This window comes from Eurosta solidaginis, chromosome 4 (genome assembly GCF_040869045.1).
Source record: "Eurosta solidaginis isolate ZX-2024a chromosome 4, ASM4086904v1, whole genome shotgun sequence".
Classification (NCBI taxonomy): domain Eukaryota; kingdom Metazoa; phylum Arthropoda; class Insecta; order Diptera; family Tephritidae; genus Eurosta; species Eurosta solidaginis.
Window position 1 is genome coordinate 10,950,180 of NC_090322.1, and position 22,277 is coordinate 10,972,456.

Genomic DNA, 22,277 nt, shown 5'->3' on the forward strand with positions numbered 1-22,277 from the left:
GAAATAAACAGATTCTATAAACTACCAGATAACTGTAGTGTAGTTAAGGCGGAAGTAGTGGCCTTGCATAAAGCAGTAGAAACACTGAAGGAATACAGCTTAAACCGCATCCGGGTCAATTTTTACATTGACATCCAAGCAGCAATTAAGGCAATAATCTCTCACAGCACAACAGCAAAAAGTGTATTAGAGTGTAAGAAAACACTGGAAAGAATTGTAATAGGAAGAAATAAACATCTACATATGTATATTGAGTAACTGGGCATATGGGAATAGATGGATATGAAAACGCGGATGAGCTGGCGAAATAGGGAGCATCCCTCTAAGCTTGTAGCGCAGACGTCCCAATCAGATTTGGCGAGATTAAAAGAAGGCGAGAGTTGCATCTGATCGACCAAGCGCCGAACGAGTGGAACCAAGTGCGAGTTGCAATGTGTCGAAGCCCAGAGATTTTTGGTTATATTTTTTTCAAATTTTGATTATTTTTTTTTAATAATTTTTTTTTTTCAGTTTTTTTTTAGATTTTGTTGACTTTTTTACATTCAAGCAGTCAATACGCACTTAAAGAATATTAATTAAAACCGAAGTTTTAGAAAATATTTTAAGCTATATATCGGCTAGATGAATAAGATTTTAATTCATCTAGCCGATATTGTAGGTAGGATATGTGTATTTTGTGTTCTATTTCGGAGTAGGTACAAGTTTGTTTTAGTTATAGTGACTTAAGGTACTTGAGGTTGTTTTATGACATTAGCGGTGTTTTTATTTGCAGATGATTGTGATTTAAACAAAATCAATTAAAAAGCCAAATTATGTGAAAACAATCTTCAATAAAATATTCTGTGTTTTTAAAACATATGTAATAATACTATTTTCGATAAAAGTCATAAAAAAATATATGAAAACAAGTGTTATCAAACGCTGCCTAACAAAAAAATTTTTAAATATTAAGTTTTAGACTTTTTAAATTAAACCTTTTTTACAGTTTTAAAAAAATCAAAACTTGTACTTTTAATAATTTTTTATAAAGTTATATTATTATTATTTTTTATTTTTATGTATTTAATTAGCGACACAGCCTCATATTGCTTTATACAAAACTTTGTATTGATATTAGAGAAAACTTACAAAATGTGCACATGGCGATGGTTACAAAACCTGTTTCTGAATTTTACTTCTTAATTAGCTAGCTTTTCGGGAGCTGAGTTTTGAACTTGAAATGTCCTACATACTTGTGAAAAGGCCGAAGCCTCTATCCACTCAATGAATGCCCCGCTGCAGACTTTGTAATTTCTCTAAGTATTGCTTTTAGTTGCTTTTCCTTTTATACACAATAAGGTAAAAAAAACACTATATGCTTTTAATCCAAATCGTGGGGAATATTTTAAGGCTCGCTCAACAGAACTTGATAAGTGGCATTGGATTTTGCTAGCAGTTTAGTTTTTAGTTTCTATCAAACTTTAAAAAACAATTCTTCAGTATTATGAACGAAAAACAAAAAAGCTTTAGATCAGCAGTTTGCGGGGGTGTTATACATTAATAGTAAATTATAACAAAAATAAACAACATTTATACATAAATAGAAATAAAATTAGCATAATTTAATATATGCAATATTAATTGGATTAAACAGAGAGGTAAAATTGTCTGTACTGCATTTGCTCCACACATACTCACAACAAACAAATTAAACGAATAATTAACGGTTAATGAAACAAGGTTAACAGAAAATTTGTCTAGATTTATTAGGTAAACATACGTTTTTTGTTTTCTGTAGTACATAGTTTTTTTGATCATATGTATATTTACGTTTTGTACAGAAGTTTGGAAAAAAAGAAAAAAAGACGAATTAAAAGTGAACGTGAAGTTCTTTTCTAATTAAATTGAATGGTATATTTTGTTTTTCTAAAAATAAAAAGTATTAATAAGTATGCAGTAAAAACAAATCGACAAAATTTAAAAATATATAAAGTACATTTATCGCAAAAAAAAAAACATAAGAAAATTATGTTAAAAAAATGTATATGTATATTAAAAAAAAAAATATTTAAAAAAAATTTTAAAAGAAAAATTCAAAAAACCACAATCATTTGTGATATGAAAAAGATATAACTTAGAAGCCTGTAAAAACCCATAGCTTAACTTAATGCCAATTCACCAAATAATTAGAAACAAAAATTTTGTATTTTTACAGTTGTGTTTTTCCAACTTGTTAAGAACCTTTACTGCCATACAATATTTTTCAAAATTTTTTGTAATATCAATAATATGCAAAATAATTATCAAAAGTGTATGAAATAAGCGAAACAAACCTCTTGTCCTTCCTGCTATGATGAATAAAGTTCGATAAAACAGAGAAATATACGAAGAAAATTTGCATTAAAAAGAATTTTGTAATTTTTAAGTTCTTATTTTTACGTTATTTATTTTATTTACTTTAACTTAATGTGGTAAAAGAATGTATGGAGTGTATATTATTTAATAGATGTGTATTATTTACAAACATCAAAAATAAATTAGGGAAATGGAAGGACGGGAATTCGTGAAGAGAAACTTAAACAAAGAAAATAGGTATACATGGCAATTTCTGTTCATTTCCACCGAATATACAAAAGAAGTGGGTATTTATCCGAAAAAAAAAACAAAATTTTAATCGTCCAGAAAAACAATGAAGAAACACAGAGGAAAATACATAAAATTATAAAAAAAAAAAATCGGAAATTTTTGTACTGAATTTTCCGGACGAATAGGCACAGCCTCATAAGATATTGTAACGAATTTAGTGCAATTGCTCTTATTTGCAACCTTCTGCAACGAATCGCTAAACTGTTGAATAAAGAACTCCACTATTCAATAATGCAAAATGGCCTTTATTAGACTACTTTCAAAATAACACTTCTATTGCTCGCCAGATAGCGTCTTAAATCAAACTGATTGTCGTGCCTCTAGTGTTGCTGCCTTTTATACTGTCTGGTTTCCTCGTTGCATATTTCTAGGCTTTTCTATTTCCAGAACTTAGTTATCAGCTATAAAAATTACTCAGCTGTAACTACAGCTGCATGATTTTATAGCTTCTCTCAAACCCCATGCAGTTGTATATGTGAGCGACACTTGCACAACCATTGCATACTTTCGGGAGTATCTCAGATATATGCATGTGGTTTTGCGTTGCTTCTCCGCTGCGTGTACGCACATATGTGTAGACATAATGATTGATTTATTGATGTACATACAAGTCACTGCTTAGCATCGGCTTAGAGATGATACTATCCCTTAGTGCTGCTAATATTCGTCACACTATACATACATACATTACAAAAAATATTTTGATATTCAATCTATTAGGATATTTTTTTAATGAAGAATTCGAAATCAAAATAAAAATCGATATAAAAAAATAAAAGTTTGGTAAACCCAAAAATTGTGAGAAACAACATAGCGCATTTGTTTTACAACATTGATGGTGGGTAGCTATCTCTTCCAATTTCCAGTTACTATTTCAGACTTTTTCATAGTTCTGTGTTTTTTCGCAATTCTATGTACAAAAAAATATTATCTCCTTAGAATAAAAAAACTAAAATATTATATCATATTATCTATATTTTCTAATATTATTAACTCCTTATAATAAAAATAAAAAATATTGTCTTTTTGATTTTTATATTTGCATTTTCCAGACTATCGAAATAAAAAATACCAGGAGTCCACTAAAATTTTTTTATTTATCTATACTCATTTTAAAGATTGTTTGTTTTGCCATTTAAATCTAATATTTAAAAATAATTTGTCGGTTTGTAATTCTTCACTTTTCATTTATTTTAAATTTTTATACTCAGCTGAGCAGAGCTCACAGAGTATATTAACTTTGTTCGCATAACGGTAATCCGTAACGGCATAAACTAATCGAGATAGATATAGACATCTATATATCAAAAAGATCTGGATGAAAAAAGAAATTCATTTAGCCATGTCCGTCCGTCTGTTCGTCCGTCTGTAAACACGATAACTTGAGTAAATTTTGAGGTATCTTGATGAAATTTGTTATGTAGGTTCCTGGGCGCTCATCTCAGATCGCTATTTAAAATGACGGAATCGGACTACAACCACGCCCACTTTTTCGATATCGAAAATTTCGAAAAACCTAAAAAGTGCGATAATTCATTACCAAAGACGGATAAAGCGATGAAACTTGGTAGGTGCGTTGACCTTATGACGCAAAATAGAGAATTAGAAAAATTTTGGACAATGGGAGTGGCACCACCCACTTTTAAAGGAAGGTAATTTACAAGTTTTGCAAGCTGTAATTTGGCAGTCGTTGAAGATATCATGATGAAATTTGGTAGGCACGTTACTCCTATTACTATATGTCTGCTAAATAAAAATTAGCGAAATCGGATGACGAACACGCCCACTTTTAAAACAAATTTTTTTTTAAGTCAAATTTTAAGAAAAAATTTTATATCTCAGTATAAAAGTAAATTATGTCAACATTCGACTCCAGTAATGATATTGTGCAACAAAATACAAAGATAAAAGAAAATTTCAAAATGGGCATAACTCCGCCATTTTTCATTTAATTCGTCTAGAATACTTTTAATGCCATAAGTCGAACAACAATTTACCAATCCTTGTGAAATCTGGTAGGGACATAGATTCTATGACGATAACTTTTTTCTGTGAAAATGGCCGAAATCGGTTGAAGCCCCGCCCAGTTTTTATACACAGTCGACCGTGTGTCCTTCCGCTCGGCCGTTAACACGATAACTTGCGCAAAAAACGATATATCTTAACTAAACTTAGTTCACGTACTTATCTGAAGTCACTTTATCTTGGTATAAAATATGGCCGAAATCCGACTATGACCACGCCCACTTTTCCGATATCGAAAATTACGAAAAAAGAAAAAAATGCCATAATTCTGTACCAAATATGAAAAAAGAGATGAAACATGGTAATTGGATTGGTTTTTGACGCAAAATATAACTTTAGAAAAAACTTTGTAAAATGGGTGTGACACCTACCATATTAAGTAGAAGAAAATGAAAAACTTCTGCAGGGCGAAATCAAAAGCCCTTGGAATCTTGGCAGGAATACTGTTCGTGGTATGACATATATAAATAAATTAGCGGTACCCGACAGAAGATGTTCTGGGTCACCCTGGTCCACATTTTGGTTGATATCTCGAAAACGTCTTCACATATACAATTAAGGGCTACTCCCTTTTAAAACCCTCATTAATACTTTTAATTTGATACCCATGTCGTACAAACACATTCTAGAGTCACCCCTGGTCCACCCTTATTGCGATATCTCGAAAAGGCGTCCACCTATAGAACTAAGGCCCACTACGTTTTAAATAATCATTAACACCTTTCATTTGATACACATTTCATACAAACACATTCCAGGGTTACCCTAGGTTCATTTTGCTAAATGGTGATTTTCCCTTGTTTTGTCTCCAAAGCTCCCAGCTGATTATGTAATACTCGGTTACACCCGAACTTAAGTTTCCTTACTTGTTTTTATTTTTTTTTTTTTTACTAAATCTTTTTTTTTCTTTATTACATTTTTAAAATTTCCGAATTTCGAATTAAATTTTTTTTAGTTCAAAAGGTGTTTTCTATTTATAAAGCTTTTTTAAAGTATTCTTTTGAAAAGCGTTTCTGTAATTATTTTATTTCTTCTTTTCGTTTTTTATTTTTTAATATCCAAAACGCAAAAATTTCCAAATTTTAAATTTAAATTTTTTTGTTTTTTGGTAAATTTTCTTTTTTATATTCGTTTTTTATATTTTATGTATTTTTTTATTTTAGATGTTGCTATTTTCCCAAGCGAGTCCAAAACCATTTTTTTTCTTATTTCTATAAATTGAGCTTATAGAAATAAGAAAAAAAATGGTTTTGGACTCGCTTGGGAAAATAGCAACATCTAAAATAAAAAAATACATAAAATATAAAAAACGAATATAAAAAAGAAAATTTACCAAAAAACAAAAAAATTTAAATTTAAAATTTGGAAATTTTTGCGTTTTGGATATTAAAAAATAAAAAACGAAAAGAAGAAATAAAATAATTACAGATCACTGTTTTAGTTTTTTTTAAATAACATTTTTTTTTCAATATTTTTCTTGTATTTTTTTATAATCCCGAATTGGAACTGGAAACTGTCAAGCTACCTATGATGTACATACATAAAACATATAGATGTATATTATGTACATGTCGTGTACTATATAGATACATAACCTGAATGAAAACAATAAACAATTTTTAATTGTACACTCAAAAGCAACTTACCTCTTCACCATTCTCCTGTGCCACTTGCTTCTCAGGATATACACCTGCGCGTAGGAATGAAGCTTTCCATGATTCAACGTCCTCAACGTTCTCACAAGACAGTTCCAGTTGTTTGTAATCCTAAGTGCGGTAGGTGTGGTGTGAGAGGTGGTGAAAAAAAGTTTTATTAGTGCATATTTAGCGATTTACAAAACTCCAAGAAAAGCAAATAAAAAGTAACAACATTAAAAAAAAAAATTGCAACAGGAGTGGAAGAAAATAAAATTCAAAAACATTGATGTATTTTTGCTGCTAGGAAGAGTGGATTGTGGTAAGTTGGTGAGTAAGTATACTCAACAAAAAAATCATGTACAAAAATGTTTAAAAAAAATTTATTGAAAAAATATATTTAAAAATTACTTTATAAAATGGTGTTTCAAAATAAAACGAAAAAAGAGAAAACACGTTTAGCAAGTGGCTACTTACGAAGAGCTAATTGCGGATATTTCTAAATTTTATTTGAGGAACAATTTTTCATGCGTAATATGCGCTAAACAGCAGCGATATAATTTTCATATAAGTCAAATACATATGTTTAATGTGTTAACTGATTTGAAAATCATATTACCAATACATATTCCATATGAAAATTCGTTGCTGGGAAAAATGTTGATAAAAACATAGTAATTTTTATCAAATACAAAAAAATTTAAACGTCGTTACCAACAGTTTTATGCTGCCACACAGGGTTGCAAAGGTTTGCTTATTAATATTTTATTATTTTTTGTTACGCACGCTGTACGAAACAAGTTCGAATGAAATTAAAAAAGTCAAAAGAGCACACTTACATATTTAGAGATACAACATAACTGAAGAACGAACTCAATTTTTGGAGAAAATAGAGTAAAAAACAATTGTGTGTATATGTGAAAGAGAGGCATAGTACATACAGAAATTGGGGTCATATTCGTTTTAAATAAGGGACAGGTAAATTAAGTAATTTTGTTTTTTTAATAATTGTTTTCTTGGACATAATTTTAAAAATAAACATTTTTTGATAATTTAACCGATGGCTATTATTTAAGATTACGCTACACATACCAATTTAATGAAAAAAGTATAATTTGCGCACTTTTCGAAATTTTTTATTTTTGTTTTATAATAACTCAAATTAAAATTTAAACAATGTGCAGCGTAAAACTAATCCAATTGAAAATAAACAGTAAATTAATATTTTTTTGTAATAAAATGAGTCAAGTAATTACTTCAAACCTCTATTTTTAAAAATTAATTTATTTAAAGCGCGACTTTAGTTTTTTCTCTTCCTATGAGTTTTTTTTCTATTGCTTAGTTTTTTTTTGTTTTAACGTGGTATCGATGGTTATACGTTGCGAAATTTTTTTGTACTTTACAAAAATTACTAACCTTATAAACATTACGTCCATCTGGACTGAATAAAGCAAATGTGACACGTCTTGACATTGACATAAAGCCCTGTTCAATGTCGCGCAATTTCAAACCATCCAACGGCAACATAAATTTCTTCTCCTTTTCATCCTCATCCTTGTACCAGGAAATACTCTCCGATGTCAGTACAAACCAATAGGGTCGCGAACCGCCTGCAATTGTGTTGTTGGTGTTTGTTTTGTGTGATTTGTTATAAAATAATGTTAAAAAATAGTGGGAACGTGTAATATAATACAAATAAGTGAAAGTTATTTTTGTTTGTTTTGTTGCATGTTGTATGTAAAAGATGAGTATATTGGGTGTTGTAAAAGCCATTCGCCCAGGATAATTCAAATTGGTAGTTGTCGTGCAGACGTTATGGTTGTTGTAATTTTGCATTTGTTGTACAGTCGTCAGTTAGATCACAGTATTTTTTATTTTTAAATGATTTTTTTTATTACATTTTTCGTGTTGAATAATAAAAGTGTTGTTAAATATAAAGATGGGAAGCGCAATAGAAGATTTTGGCAAATAAACAGCAATTGAACGATGAAAAAATGCAGTTATAGCAATAAGGCGTGCATGAAATGAGACAAAAAAGGAAAAAATTGGAAAAATGATTATTAACGTTTAAGATATTTTTTTTATTTAACTTCATGAGCATGAAAAATGAATAATTGTACTAGTAGTAAACTAACATAGTTTACAATATATAATTTAGAGTTCTAAGAAATTCTAAATTGACTTAAAATGTAATTTAATTTAATATAAATTATCTAAGTATTCTATTTACAAATTAAACTAGCGTATAAAGTACAATACATACATAATTCTTTTCGTCTGACTATCCTAAAAAGAAAATCTAAAAAGTTCGAAACATAAGTTCAAACAAGAAGTAATAAAAGGGATGGAAGGGGGAAGCAGGCCTGGAGAGGAGAAATGTGGTGAGAATAGTAGAGGCATACGAGAGTGTGCACAAATGCAACAACAGAGAGTGTGAAATAGCAAACGGCCAGCTGAAATAGAGAAGTGGGAGATGTAGTGAGAGAGACGGATGAAAAATAGACGGAACACCCAGAAACCTGGGCATCCTAACAGACAATTGATTGATGAGCCAGTACCGCCCAGGGGCTTAAAGGGTCATATCCGTAAGCATTATGAGGAAATACGGCACCTGAGGACAGAGCCTTTTGAAGCTAAAAAACACAAGCAGGTCCTCAGTGAACTCCACAAACAGGGTCGGACCTCTATGCCAGGAATTGCCCGGTGAATCCTGTACTCAACCCTCACTAGGGTAGGCACCTTGTCGTTGGTGTGAGGGCTTAGCCGAACTCCATAGCGCCCGACTATGAGGCGGAGCTGTTTAGGACTGACATCTACGCCGTTTCGCCTCATAGGAGGGCGGCGGGATGTCGGTGGCCAAGAACTGCCAACCCCCTAATCCAGGGTGTTATGCGGACCGTGCCTATTGGACGATTTGCAGCCAGGGGATAAATTCGGCTGTATTCGAACGGAGCCTTCCCGATACCGGGCCATCTCGGGAAGTAGTTATGGCCTTACCGCAGTAAGGGGCGCTGCTGTGGCGGACGGTTCTTTCCCCGTATATAATAATGGACCGCTGAGCCCGCCTTGTCGGGCAGGTGGTCGTACGACCAAGATGAACAACTCATTACCTGAATGTAATAAGGAGGATGTAAAGAGGAGGACTGAGTCGCAATCCAAGGACGACAAATACGAATTAAGCGATGCGTCGGACTCGGGGAGCGAGAGTAGTGCTGATTCAATGAACTCCGTGTTGGAGAAGCACACAAATGAAAACGGAGTAGAAGAGTGGAGAAGGGTACGGAGCAGAGGAAGTAAAAGAGCTCTCTCGCAGTACCGTGCAGCACTAAGAATTGTACAACGCTTGGGAGCAGTGGTCGACCCAACAGAAGTGGAGATCGAGCGCTTGGAATGGGCCCATGAAGCGGTAGAAGTAGGTCGAAGGCAGTTCAAAAGGTTTGCCGCGAGAAACCCTCGATTCTGCAACCGGTACGAGGAGGAAGAAGCGTCGAATGGCAGAATGAAGAGGCAACGTTCGGCAGAAGGCGACAAGCCTGCTTTCAAGAGGCAGAAAGGACCCAGTCCTAGAGCCGCGAGGCAGGGCAGTCGCATAGACAAGACAAGTAGGCCCAAAGCTGTAAGACAGATGGGTTCCAATAGCGAGGTAGCAACTACCTCGAAAGCTGCCAGTCAGAGGGAAGTTCCAACTACGGAAGTAGGAGATAAGCCAAAGGGAGATAACGCTAAGACTCCGGCTTTCTCGGAGGCGCTAAAGGGAGTTAACGCGAAGACTCCGGTGTTCTCGGAGGTTCCAAAGGGAGATAACACTAAGACTCCTGCTTTTCCCGAGAAGATGAGTGATGTGGCAAAGCAGTCACTGACTGTGGCGCTGGTTGATCGTAGCAGTCCGTTCGGACAAATGACTACTGAAAGGTAGATCTGTGGAAAGGGAGCTTATTAGCTTAATGCTTAAGATGATGCGGGAACAACCAAGTAAGCCCCTTCCAACCTTTGATTCGGGGGGATGGTATAATGGTGTGAAGATGATAGCGTGCGACAACATCGCGAGCTTGCGGTGGCTGGAGGAAGTCGTTCCAAACCTCCAAAGGCAAGGCACGAACGCGCGGTTTGAGGTGGTGGATAAAGCGCAAATTCTCACGGTACCAAAAGTTAAGGTATGGATACCATGCGTGATGAAGTCGGAGGATACACTGCGACTTCTGCAGAATCAGAATCCGAACATACCGACACAGGATTGGAAGGTACTTACTATATCTCGGCCTACCGAGGATGGTCAGTTCTACATCTTCCAAATAAACAAGCAGGCGGAGGATATTTTGTACACGCAGCTTGGCAAAATGTCCTTTGGCACTGGCAAAATTTACATGCGACTCAGGAAAAGAAGTCCCGAGGATAAAAATCCTAACACGCTGGAAGTGGGCGAAGTCGAAAAGGACCTCAGAAGCCTAAGGGAAAAAAGACAGGTGGAGGTCCCCGACGTCACCACGAACGTGCTAGAAGAGGACCAACCGCTAAATGGTGCTGTGACTCGCACAGAGGAACACACGGCACAACATTCACGAGGGGCTGAAGGGGGCCTCGAATACTCTAAACCAAAAGGGCAAGAGGAGGACGACGACGTCAAGACGAAGGTGCTGGAGGGGGACAAACAGCCCAATGGTGCTGCGAGTCCTACAGATAAACCTCCAACACAGTAAAGTGGCGTCGAGCGAACTCCTCCTAACCCTTGAGGAGGGTTCGTTTGACGTGGCGCTGATCCAGGAGCCGTGGCTCTCATCGGGAGGAAAGGTTTCTGGACTTAGCGCGCGCGGGCTTGGCGTTTACTACGCACAAACGGAAGGACGGGTGCGAGCTGTAGTAATGGTAAGGAAACAGCTGCATTCATATATGCTGCCTAATTACACCACCGAGGATCTCGTAGCGGTGGCCGTTGAGCAAAAGAATAAGCAGGCATTTATCCTGGCGTCCTGCTACATGGCCCATGCTGCGGAGGTTCCACCGATGGAGTGCAAAAGGCTAGTACAGGAGGAAGGGCGCAAAGGGCGGTTGGTCATAGGCGCAGATGCAAATGCGCACCACAATGCGTGGGGAGGAGCAGATACGAACGAGAGAGGCGAATCTCTATTTTGTTACATCCTGCAAACCAATTTGCAGATAGCCAACAGGGGAAATGTTCCTACATACATTGGTCCAACATCCAGCAATGTTCTGGATATTACATTGAGCTCCGAGCGTGATATATCAAGGTATGATTGGATGGTTCTCGATAGACCATCCTTCTCCGACCATGCGTATATAAGCTTCAGCATCCCACTAAAGAGGGTAGAGAAGGGAGGAACCTTTAGAAACCCTAAGGCAACGAATTGGACTAAATTCCAGAAACATGTAGAAACGAAACTGGGACAACCCAAAGAGGTTGCTAATGTAGAGGAACTGGAGGAGTCGAATGAATTCCTAACAAGGACGCTTATGACTGCGTATAACAAAGCTTGCCCTCTAAGAAGATTCAGAGGAAAAGCAAAGCCGCCATGGTGGAGCAATGAGCTGAGTTTTCTAAGAAGACAGGTAAAAGAAATGTTTAAACTCGCAAAGACCGCGGAAAGCGAAGCGTGTCGGGACGAGTACAGGGATCTACTGAGGATCTACAAGCGTGAAATTACCAGGGCGAAGAGAAACTCATGGAAAAGTTTCTGTACGGACATAGAGTGCTCCAGTGAAACAGCACGGTTGAAAAAAGTCCTAGCAAAGGGAAACATAGTCCAGGGACTAATAAAGAAAGAGAACGGGGAATGGTCACGTGATAGTGAGGAATCCCTTGAGGTGCTTCTCGATACACATTTCCCATCGGGAGACGGTTTAGAAGAACCAGCAGACATCACTCACACTTCGATCACGGAGCTAGTGGTGCCGGGCTTGGTGACCGATACCAAGATCGAGTGGGCAGTGAAGACGTTTTCTAAGTTTAAATCGCCGGGCCCAGATGGTATATTCCCGGCCATGCTACAAGTCTCAAGTAGGGCGGTCGTGGAATGGCTTAAAATAATATTCGATGGGTGCATAAGACTGAATCATGTACCGCACTCTTGGAGAACTGCTCGTGTAGCTTTTCTACCAAAGGCGGGGAAGATCGGTCACGTGTATCCCAAAGACTATAGACCCATTAGCTTAACATCATTTCTGCTCAAAACCTTTGAGAGGCTGATAGATGTGTACATAAAGTCCAACGTGGATGAAAAGCTGCTCTCCACAACACAGCATGCGTACACCAAAGGCAAGTCGGTAGACACCGCATTGCATAGGGTGGTAATAAGCATAGAGAAATCCCTGGAATATAAGGAGTATGCTCTAGGAGTCTTCTTGGACATTGCCGGGGCTTTCAATAATGTTGCAAAATGGGCGATTATGGATGGTCTTAATTACATTAAAGTACATCCTGCCTTAATCAGATGGATCGGCTGCATGTTAAATTGCAGAAAGATTACATCACAATGGGGATTGTACGAGGCCACGAAATCAGTGGACAGGGGCACGCCGCAGGGAGGGGTGCTATCACCTCTGCTGTGGACACTGGTCATCAACCAACTGCTCAGTCAATTCGATGAGGGACCCGTAAAACTTACGGCTTACGCAGATGACGTTGCAATTGTCATAAGTGGAAAATGCCTTCCAACGATTAGTTCTTTGATGGATCGGGCGCTTCGGGATATTCATACCTGGGCATCTAATGTCGGGCTGAAAGTCAATGCGGAGAAGACGGATATGGTCTTGTTTACAAAGAGGTACAAGGTCCCAAATTGGACCAGGCCTAAGTTAGGAGCGGTGACCTTACAGGAGAAACCTTGCACAAAATATCTAGGAATCATCCTAGACAGTAAGCTGTCATGGAAGCTCAACTTGGAGGAGAGGGTCAAGAAGGCCTCAACGGCACTCTATGCATGTAAAAGAATGCTGGGGTGTACGTGGGGCCTATCGCCCTCTCTTTCTCATTGGGTTTTTACAGCGATTGTAAGCCCTATTCTATACTATGGAGTTCTTGTTTGGTGGAAAGCCACACAAAAAACAACATACCTCAAAAAATTAGAGGGGGTATGCAGACTATCGATGCTTTGCATTACGGGAGCCCTGAAAACAACCCCGACGGCTGCACTGTATGCCATTCTGCACATTTCACCTGTAGACCTGGTAGCAAAGAACAAAGCGTTAACGACCGCAACCAGGCTCGATGCTTCGGGGCAGCTTGAGCGCCGACCATATGGCCATAGTAGTATAGCGTCCTCAGTCACAAGACGAACAGACTACATGATTCCCTACCTGCACTTTGAGGGAGATCTTAAGGCCACAATAGAGGTGGACGGTTGGCGCAAGGGTGCGCAAATGGCGGACGAGGCGATACATGTGTACACCGATGGTTCCAAAATAGTGGAAGGAGTAGGGTCTGCGGTATACTGCGCTGATCCGGAATTAAGCAGATCCTACAGGCTGCCGGATTACTGTAGCATTTTCCAAGCGGAAATATTAGCCGTAACCAAAGCAGTAGAAACCCTGGAAGAGAATAGCTTAAGCTGCAACCGTGTTAACTTTTATATTGACAGTCAAGCAGCAATTAAGGCAATAATCTCGCATAGCACAGCATCTAAATGCGTGTTAGAGTGTAAGCAGTCTCTGGAGAGAATCGGGACAGGGAGAAGCATACATCTATATTGGGTCCCAGGGCATATGGGAATAGATGGGAATGAAAAAGCGGACGAATTAGCTAAAAAGGGCGCATCCCTTGAAGCTTGCTCCGTAGACGTCCCAATTAGATTGGGCGAGATTAAGCGAATGCGAGAGGTGCACATGATCGACCAAGCAGAAAAGGCGTGGGTTCAAGCGCGGGGCTGTAAAGTGTCGAAGATTATGTGTAGGTCTTACAACCTTAGACTAACACAGTTGCTTCTATCATTAAAAAGAGAGGACTGTAGACTCATGACGGGTATTCTGACTGGACACTGCCTTCTGGCGTCACATGCCTTTAAATTAGGCTTGGTCAGTGATAGCAGGTGTAGGAAGTGCGGGTTGGAGGAGGAAACGATCGAGCACGTTCTGTGCTCGTGCCCTGCACTTGCCAGGCTAAGACTCCAGATATTAGGAGTGATACAGCTGTCAGATCTAGAAGCAGCAAGTGGCTTAAGTCCTAGGAAGCTTCTAGTATTTGCCAAGAGGACGGAGTTATTTTATAACATAGGTCCTGGTTTTTGATAGGGTTTTTCAGTTTGGTCGTTAAAACAAACTTCTGGTAACACTACGGACTCAATCAGTCTATGTGAGGTCCTCATGGACCGGCCAGTTCAACCTACCTACCTACCTGTACTCAAAGAACAATACCCGAAACTAGCAGAAGAGAAACGCACTCTCCCTAGGGAAACGCGAGTCATTCTAGCTCAACTTCGACCTGGATACGGTAACAGCTTAAACTCTTACCTATCCAGAATCAACCCCGACATACAAAACAGATGTCCTGCTTGTAATGTGTCCCCACATAACACCAATCATCTCTTGAACTGTATTATGGAACCAACGCCTCTAAAACTCGTCTCATTATGGTCCACCCCTGTTATAAAACAGCAAGTTTCCTTGGACTCCCGTTAAGAGGATATTGATGACAATTTGTGATCGATCGTACAACAACAACAAACGGGTTAGAGAGTATTAGTTAGAGGAAGGATAAGTTGGAGAGACAGAGAGAGATCAGCTATAAAGAGGGCGAAAATACGAAGAAAAGTGAGAAATAAAGAGTAAGATATTAGAAAGTGAGATAGAGTTTAGAAAATGTGAGAGATAGTATTTGTAAAGAGAAACTTTTTTAAGATAGGTTAAGTTAGGGAAGAGAGGTGGGTGATAGGGAGAGAACCACCAGCAGGTTAGAGGGTTAGAATATACCCGCGGTAGGTATGCCTGTCGTAAGGGGCGACTAAAGTACCAGATTCCTCTTAGAACTTGGAGGTGGGGAGGGAGGGATGGCCTGAAGATTTAATGTGGCCATATAAATCGTTCCCGAGATGGTCGGGCTAGCACCTTAATGGAGCTGTGTTACCGGAGCGTATCGGATCTGTATCCGGAAAAGGACCATCACATCGATAACACTCCCCAAAACCTTATCGCTACAATAACAACAACAACAGATAGGGAGAGAGGGATAAGTTAGACGAAGCAAAAGGGGTCATGTTACAGAAACTGATATAAGAATAAAAAGATGGATCGGAAAGTGGGAGATATACTTATTTAAAAGAGAAAGAGATAGTAAGTCAAGGAGAAAGGTGGGAGATGGGGAGAGAGAGGTATAAGTTAGACAGAGCAAGGTCCGAGAAAGAGGAACAAGTTAGAGAAACGTATATAGGGAAACAAATATGGACCGGGAAGAGACATCTTAAAGGTTAAGAAAAGAGATAGATTGAGATGTAGAAAAAAGGGAGAAAACTCAAAAAGAGAGGATAAAACCCATACCCAAGGTAGCCAGGTTTTTGTTCCGAAATAACTAGAATTTTCTTCGAAATTGAAGAGAATGTTAATTGCATGAAGAAAAATTGCGTAAGCAATAGAGTAGGAAGTTATATAAGGAATTTAAAAAAGTTGGTGCTCATGTGGAGAGTATTAAAAGCTTCAAGAAAGCAAATATGGATGGAGGACGAAAAACAGCAAGAAGTATTGCGTTAACTAGACAGAAGGACAAAAGAGAAGGTGAAGATATGAAGCGAAGGAAAAGGGTTAATAAGGAATAGTGTAAGAAATAATAGAAGGGAGCATATAACCGCTGAAGCTCATGAGATGAAAAGACAAAGGAGCTAGAAAAAAAAATTAAGTAGGCAACAGGAATGGTAGAATAAAATCGGAGAAATGAGGCTAGAAACTAAAAAAAAGGTTTATGGAGTAGGAAAGGGAGCAACGTGATTGGAGACTAATGGCAGATAGTGGCGTGAAGAAGAAAGAAGAAGACTTAGTGTAGACCGTGGCATATGTAAAAATGTAGAGAAACAAAAAGGCGTTGGCATTGTGCAGAAAAATTAAACTTAACAGGGAGTGGAAGACGTAGTAAGATACGTCGAAAGAAAAAGCTGCCGAATAAGCTTCATCATAGCGTGGATAAAGATGCAAGTGAAGATTATTTTTTCAACCTAATTCAAATAGTGTTGCTAGAATAACCTAAGGAGGAGAATAACCTAACCCCAAATTATGCATAACTTTGCATTTTTGGACCTTGTCAATCAAACGAAGCTTGTTCACGCATACTTTAAAGTATTTAAATATATATAAAAATCTTGTAAACTTAAGAAAATTAAGCAAAACTTGACATGCACAAGCCAAAACAAGGTGAAAGTAAGCCAAGTGCAGTGCAGGCAGTTTCACATAATTGTTCACCTATTTTGAATACATACAAAAATTACAATAGGATTGAAAACAATTTTTTATACACAAATGGAATTTATAAAAATAAAAAAAAAATGCAACAATTTAATGCAAACATTTAAATAATTTAAATTGCGAAAAAATATTAAAAAAGTATCGAGCATCATACAAACCAAGAAATTGTGGCAAAAATCGCTTCAATGCTACAAAAATGAATAAAGAATAAATCATGAACATAGAAGGAGAAAGAGTAAATTATATTGACATAGAAAGAGAACTAAATACATGAAAACATGCAAAATATGTAAAAAAAAAGCAGACATACAAACACTGAAACAAGGACTAATAAAGCAAGGACTAAAATAAGGTACACATTTTCTTTTTTTTTAAGATTTGAAAATTTTATAAATTGCGCTTAAAATATTAATGGATAACTGATGCAAGTGTTGCAACAAAATTAAAATAAAAAAACAATTCTGAAGCATTTAAGCGCACTAGTAAGCAAAGTAAATGAACAAAACAGTTTATCAAAATTTTTGTAGTTAGTAATAAGAGAAAAATTTCAAAAGTACACTATGACAATCCAAAAATTGTATGAGGGGCTTATGCACTGTATGAACTGAATTTTCAAAGCGCAATTTGTACTGATCACTTAAATATAATTTTTTTACAGCGTATTTAGTTTTAAGAACGATAAGAAAAAATATTAAAGTTTTGAATAAAACAAAGCTTAATGGAGGCGTGCTCCGCCTACCACACCGTATGCCCTGGGTTCGCACCCCGGGCAAAGCAACATACAAATTTTAGAAATAAGGTTTTTCAATTAGAAGAAAATTTTTCTAAGCGGGGTCGTCTCTCGGCAGTGTTTGGCAAGCGCTCCGGGTGTATTTCTGCCATGAAAAGCTCAGTGAAAACTCATCTGCCTTGCAGATGCCGTTCGGAGTCGGCAAAAAACATGTAGGTCCCGTCCGGCCAATTTGTAGGGAAAATCAAGAGGAGCACGACGCAAATTGGAAGAGAAGCCTCGGCCTTAGATCTCTTCGGAGGTTATCGCGCCTTACATTTATTTATTTATTAATGGAGTCAATAATACTTTGTTCCAATTTGCATTTGTTTTTTAGCGACCGAGTGATTCTTCTAGAAGATTTTTGTTAAAGCTGGTTCGAGTTCAGGTGTCTTAAACACATTGATCTCCTTCGGGAAAATATGTGAGGAAGTTAAAAAGTATGTAATGAGTTTTGTGGCATTCATTCATCCACTCAGTCACTCATTCATTAATTCAATTGTACCAACATATATTTTGACTCGTTTTGGTATGTCTTGAGATGCATTGTAAGAGACATATTCATTCAATTGTACATACATATATTCCGACACGCACCACGACAGTCTACTGTCTCGTAACTTGAGGCGTATTCTGTTTCAATTTAATGCTGACGAATTGCTCACCACCAACCTTTGCCTGCACACAATTTATTCCCACGACGCGTTGACACTTAACTTACTCCATTCCGTTTTTGCTTACTAAGCATTTCCCACAACTAATGTTATTTGCGCTGAGCTTGCGCTTCCCACCGATCTGCATAGTTCATATTTTGTACACTTAGTATGTATTAATGTAAATATGTAATGTAGGTAGCTCATAAGAATTAATTAGAATAATTTGGTATAAATACTAAGGCAACTTCGCTAATAAAAACAATGATTGGTTTGACACCAAAAGACAACAAAGTTTTTTTCTAATTTTATTCATCTTCTGATATTATTCATTACAGTTTTAATACACCTGATCTAAAGCTTGCTTTAACAAAAATGTTCTAGAGCATTTTGTTATTTTTTGGTTCTAGCAAAAAGAAGTTATATCAAACTTTACAGAGAGACATATGTAGGTATAACTGTGCTAAAAAGCTCTTTTAAAAAAAGTGGTTGCTAAAAATATTTAGCAATAAATATAAAATGTGCTCTAAAAACATAAACCCGCCGAAAATAGTGTCGATTTGTGCTGCTTCCGAGTAGGAATGAAAGTAAATTATTATGGTTTCAAAACAAATTATTTTCTAAAAACTAGAAAATTTAACTAAGGCGCGTAGCTTAAGAACTACGGCTAAAATTTATTAACTAACAAAAAACTTCATTTGAATACATATTTTTTAGACTGGAAACAATAGATATTAACAAAATTATAAGTATATGTGATTTTCTAAAAAAACAAAATTATTGGTGCTAAACAGTTTTTTTTTTTTTTTGTTTTAATGGACGTGGTGGCAGCGCGCTGCCCTCAAGTGGCCCAATGAAACCAGGCTAATCCTGTTCACGCGATCGATTTATATATATATATATATATATATATATATAATAACTTTTAATAACTTTTTTTGTTTTTTTTTTGTTGCCGAGTCTTTGATGGGCAGCGGATTGTCAAGCGTCGCGATCTGAGACTGCTCTAAATGGCTGTTACTATGACTTAGAAAAAAATTTTATCATAGTTCGTTTATTTATGTTAAATATTTAGAAGAGTGACTGCACCAATTTATAATATCAGTACTTACTATATTACAAAATATTAGCTGAGAAGTGTAAATTGTTATTTAATTATGATAAGAGTATTATCTTTAAATACCTAAATTATTTAAGAATACTAATACGATTTTATTATAAAATAAATAACTAAAATTAGTTTTTATAAAAAAAAATCTCTCAACAACCAGTAATATTTGAGCCTACTTAGTACCCAAAACGAAATGAACACACACTTTGGATAGGCTTACACTTAGAACGTACGTACGTAGCTTAAAATACGCCTTATATAAGTATAAGTACACAATAACACTAATGACATAGAATGGATTGTATGAACTAATGAAACTCAAACTACATAAACGCACCTTTCATAATTCCCAAATTTTGTATAACCATATAGCCTTTGCGTATAACCTGATTGCCTAACTGACGTGTGCCAGTTTTATTGGAATTTTCAGATTTATTCTGAGCACTACAAGATTAAATAGAAGTGTTTAGTACATAAAAATATTAAAAGCAAAATAATTTAATCATATTCACGAACTTTGCAAAGCCAATGAAATCCTCGTGATTGGTATTCATGTAGGCTAATTCAAAATCGATGAGTAAGAGAATTTGTTCTTTACAGTATTGTTCACGTTGGCGTATATGTGTAGTAATGATGCGTTCGGTTTCTTCACGCAAACGTGGATAACGAGACATCTAAAGGATCATAGAAGAATTAGTTATACCTTTAAATAAACAAATTTAGTTTGGTATGAAATATATACCTTATCTGTACACATGCGCACCACAACAGATAGCTCCTGTACGACTAGATCGACACACTTGATAACCGGCTCCTTTAATTGTGCAATTTGACGTTTCACAATCGCCTCAAAGGCCATATCGGGTGTGAACAAGCCCACACGAATACCATGTATATTACGAATGGCGAATGAGATTTCGCGACGCAACTCCTTTTCATCACAAGCCATTTTAACAATTTCAAAACGTAGACTGAAAAAGTAAACAATAAATGGCATTATAAAGTTATGGTGCTATCTTTTCTCTTCTCACGCTTACCGCTCATGGAAAATTCGATTGATCTTAGCACCTCCTGATAGTTCATTTGTATTGACCAATGCTGAACCGGAACCTTCAATGGTGCGCTCAAAATCTGACTGTAATTGTTGAATCATTCTGAAATAAGAATTAAATTAATGTAAGTGCCAAAACTGCCTTGGTGGTCTCACAAACGCAAAGAACTTACTGCAACATCGCTTTCGTCTTAATACTGGGATCATCAGGTCTAAAGTGCTTAAACTGTTCCACATCTTTTTCCAACGCCAACATTTGTTTTTGCAACTTATCACGCAAACCAGGAAGTGTGTCACGTATATGATTAGTCAATTGTTGATTGAGTACACGTTGCAAGTATGGTGTACCCAAACGATCGGCCATATGCCTATATGATGGATGACTAAGGAAGAATTTACGTTCAGCTGCCAACGCTTGATGTATATCCTTGCGTCCCTCAATATCCTTTTGCGAACGATTCACCACACCAATGTAGCCACGCCGCAATGGCAATAGCTTATTCTCTAAAATATCGCGCGCATCTGTTCCTTCGTCCATCAGATCAAGTTTGGTAATTACGCCAATGGTGCGTACTCCCTGCGGATCGACTTCTTTGGCCAATTTCAATGCATCGGAATTGGCTAAATCTGTATTGGCTGGTGTTACTGCCAAAATGAGACATGTTTCTTTGCGTATGAATTGAAATATCATTGATTTGATTTGCTGTTCAATATCAGCTGGTTGATCGCCAATTGCCACTTTGGTGAGACCGGGCAAATCGATCAGTGTTAAATTGAGTACGTGTGGTGAGTAGACACGTAAATTGATTGGAATATTGGATATGCCTTTATTACTGCCCGTTACACGATCCGTTTCATCTTCGATCTCTTTGCGGATCTCATCGAAACTTGTGAATTTTTTTCCTTTGCAATGCAGAAATTCACCGTGTTCTGTGCGGTGGATAAAAGAAAAAGAATGTTAAAGTATAAAACAAAAATATGTTGGATTATTGGAAATCTTACCAGTAACACCATTAATTAGTTGTAGGATTAAAGGTCGACGTGTCACAATGCCTGAACCACGGGGCAGAAAATCTCTGTGAAGAGAAGAAAACTTTGTTTCAAATTGTCAAACGATTATTAGTTAAGCAAAAAAATTTATATTGTGGCGAATCACTAGGCTGTTAGTTAATAATCACGCAACAACAAAAAAATGAAGCAGCCACTCTTATATACATGTCCACGTGAAAGCCAGCAACACTTACGTAGAAGGCGACGAAGAGATATCTCACACACACACACATGTAGTCATCAGCCGAAGTAGTTACTCACACATACACACGCATATGGCTATAAACTACAAATATAGACGTTTATAGCTGGTAACCAAGCAGAAGATTCTAGAAGGTGAAACGTCTAGACCATTGTGAATTCATACAAGTGAAAAATCTTTCTATTCCTCCATTGCCATACCTACCTGTAAAATAATAGCTGACAGGGAGAACGGCTGTCGCGAATGGCCAGAGAATGGAAGAAAGGTTTGTTTTTTGCTCGCGGTTATTAAATTGAAGTGCCATGAATTGCCCATTTGTGTTTCAAATCAGCTTTTCTTTTAAATGTGTATACAGAATATTTATTTATTTTTTTATTTATTTATTATTACGGTCTTTAAGACCTAGTTTAGGTTAAAATAAGAAATTAAACATAACTACTCATGTCACATTTAGTGACGTACAATATAAAAACAATTTTTCTTTGAACTTACTAATATTTTCACAGTCTTTCAAATCAGAAGGTAACTCATTATACATTTTATACCCTAAATATTCAAGAGACCTTTTGGCGAACTCAGTTCTTATTCTAGGCAGTCTTATATTATTGCAATTTCTTGTTCCATAATTGTGGATTTCATGATTATAATGTATTTTACTACTCAGGTAATTCGGTAACATTCCTAACCTAAGTTGGTGTATAAATTTCAATGTGAAATGAAATATCGGACTACATATTAATATTCATTTCTAAAATCTAG

The 22,277-nt window shown here is 36.6% G+C and overlaps 1 protein-coding gene across 3 annotated transcripts in view; it reads right to left on the bottom strand.

Moving 5' to 3' along the window:
* The window catches only part of shi (dynamin-1 shibire), an 87,395-nt gene that overhangs the window by 20,069 nt on the left and 45,049 nt on the right, over positions 1–22,277 (bottom strand). For 2 of the 3 annotated variants that reach the window (XM_067780071.1, XM_067780072.1), the window contains exons 3-10: positions 21,269–21,342; positions 20,440–21,196; positions 20,253–20,369; positions 19,958–20,186; positions 19,732–19,889; positions 19,553–19,659; positions 7,701–7,894; positions 6,297–6,416 (exon numbers count right to left, since the gene is read on the bottom strand). In XM_067780071.1, coding sequence (XP_067636172.1) covers positions 6,297–6,416; positions 7,701–7,894; positions 19,553–19,659; positions 19,732–19,889; positions 19,958–20,186; positions 20,253–20,369; positions 20,440–21,196; positions 21,269–21,342 — 1,756 coding nt within the window. Of the gene's footprint in view, positions 1–2,312; positions 2,328–6,296; positions 6,417–7,700; positions 7,895–19,552; positions 19,660–19,731; positions 19,890–19,957; positions 20,187–20,252; positions 20,370–20,439; positions 21,197–21,268; positions 21,343–22,277 lie in introns of all 3 variants that reach the window. The other variant, XM_067780069.1, reaches the window with a different exon arrangement.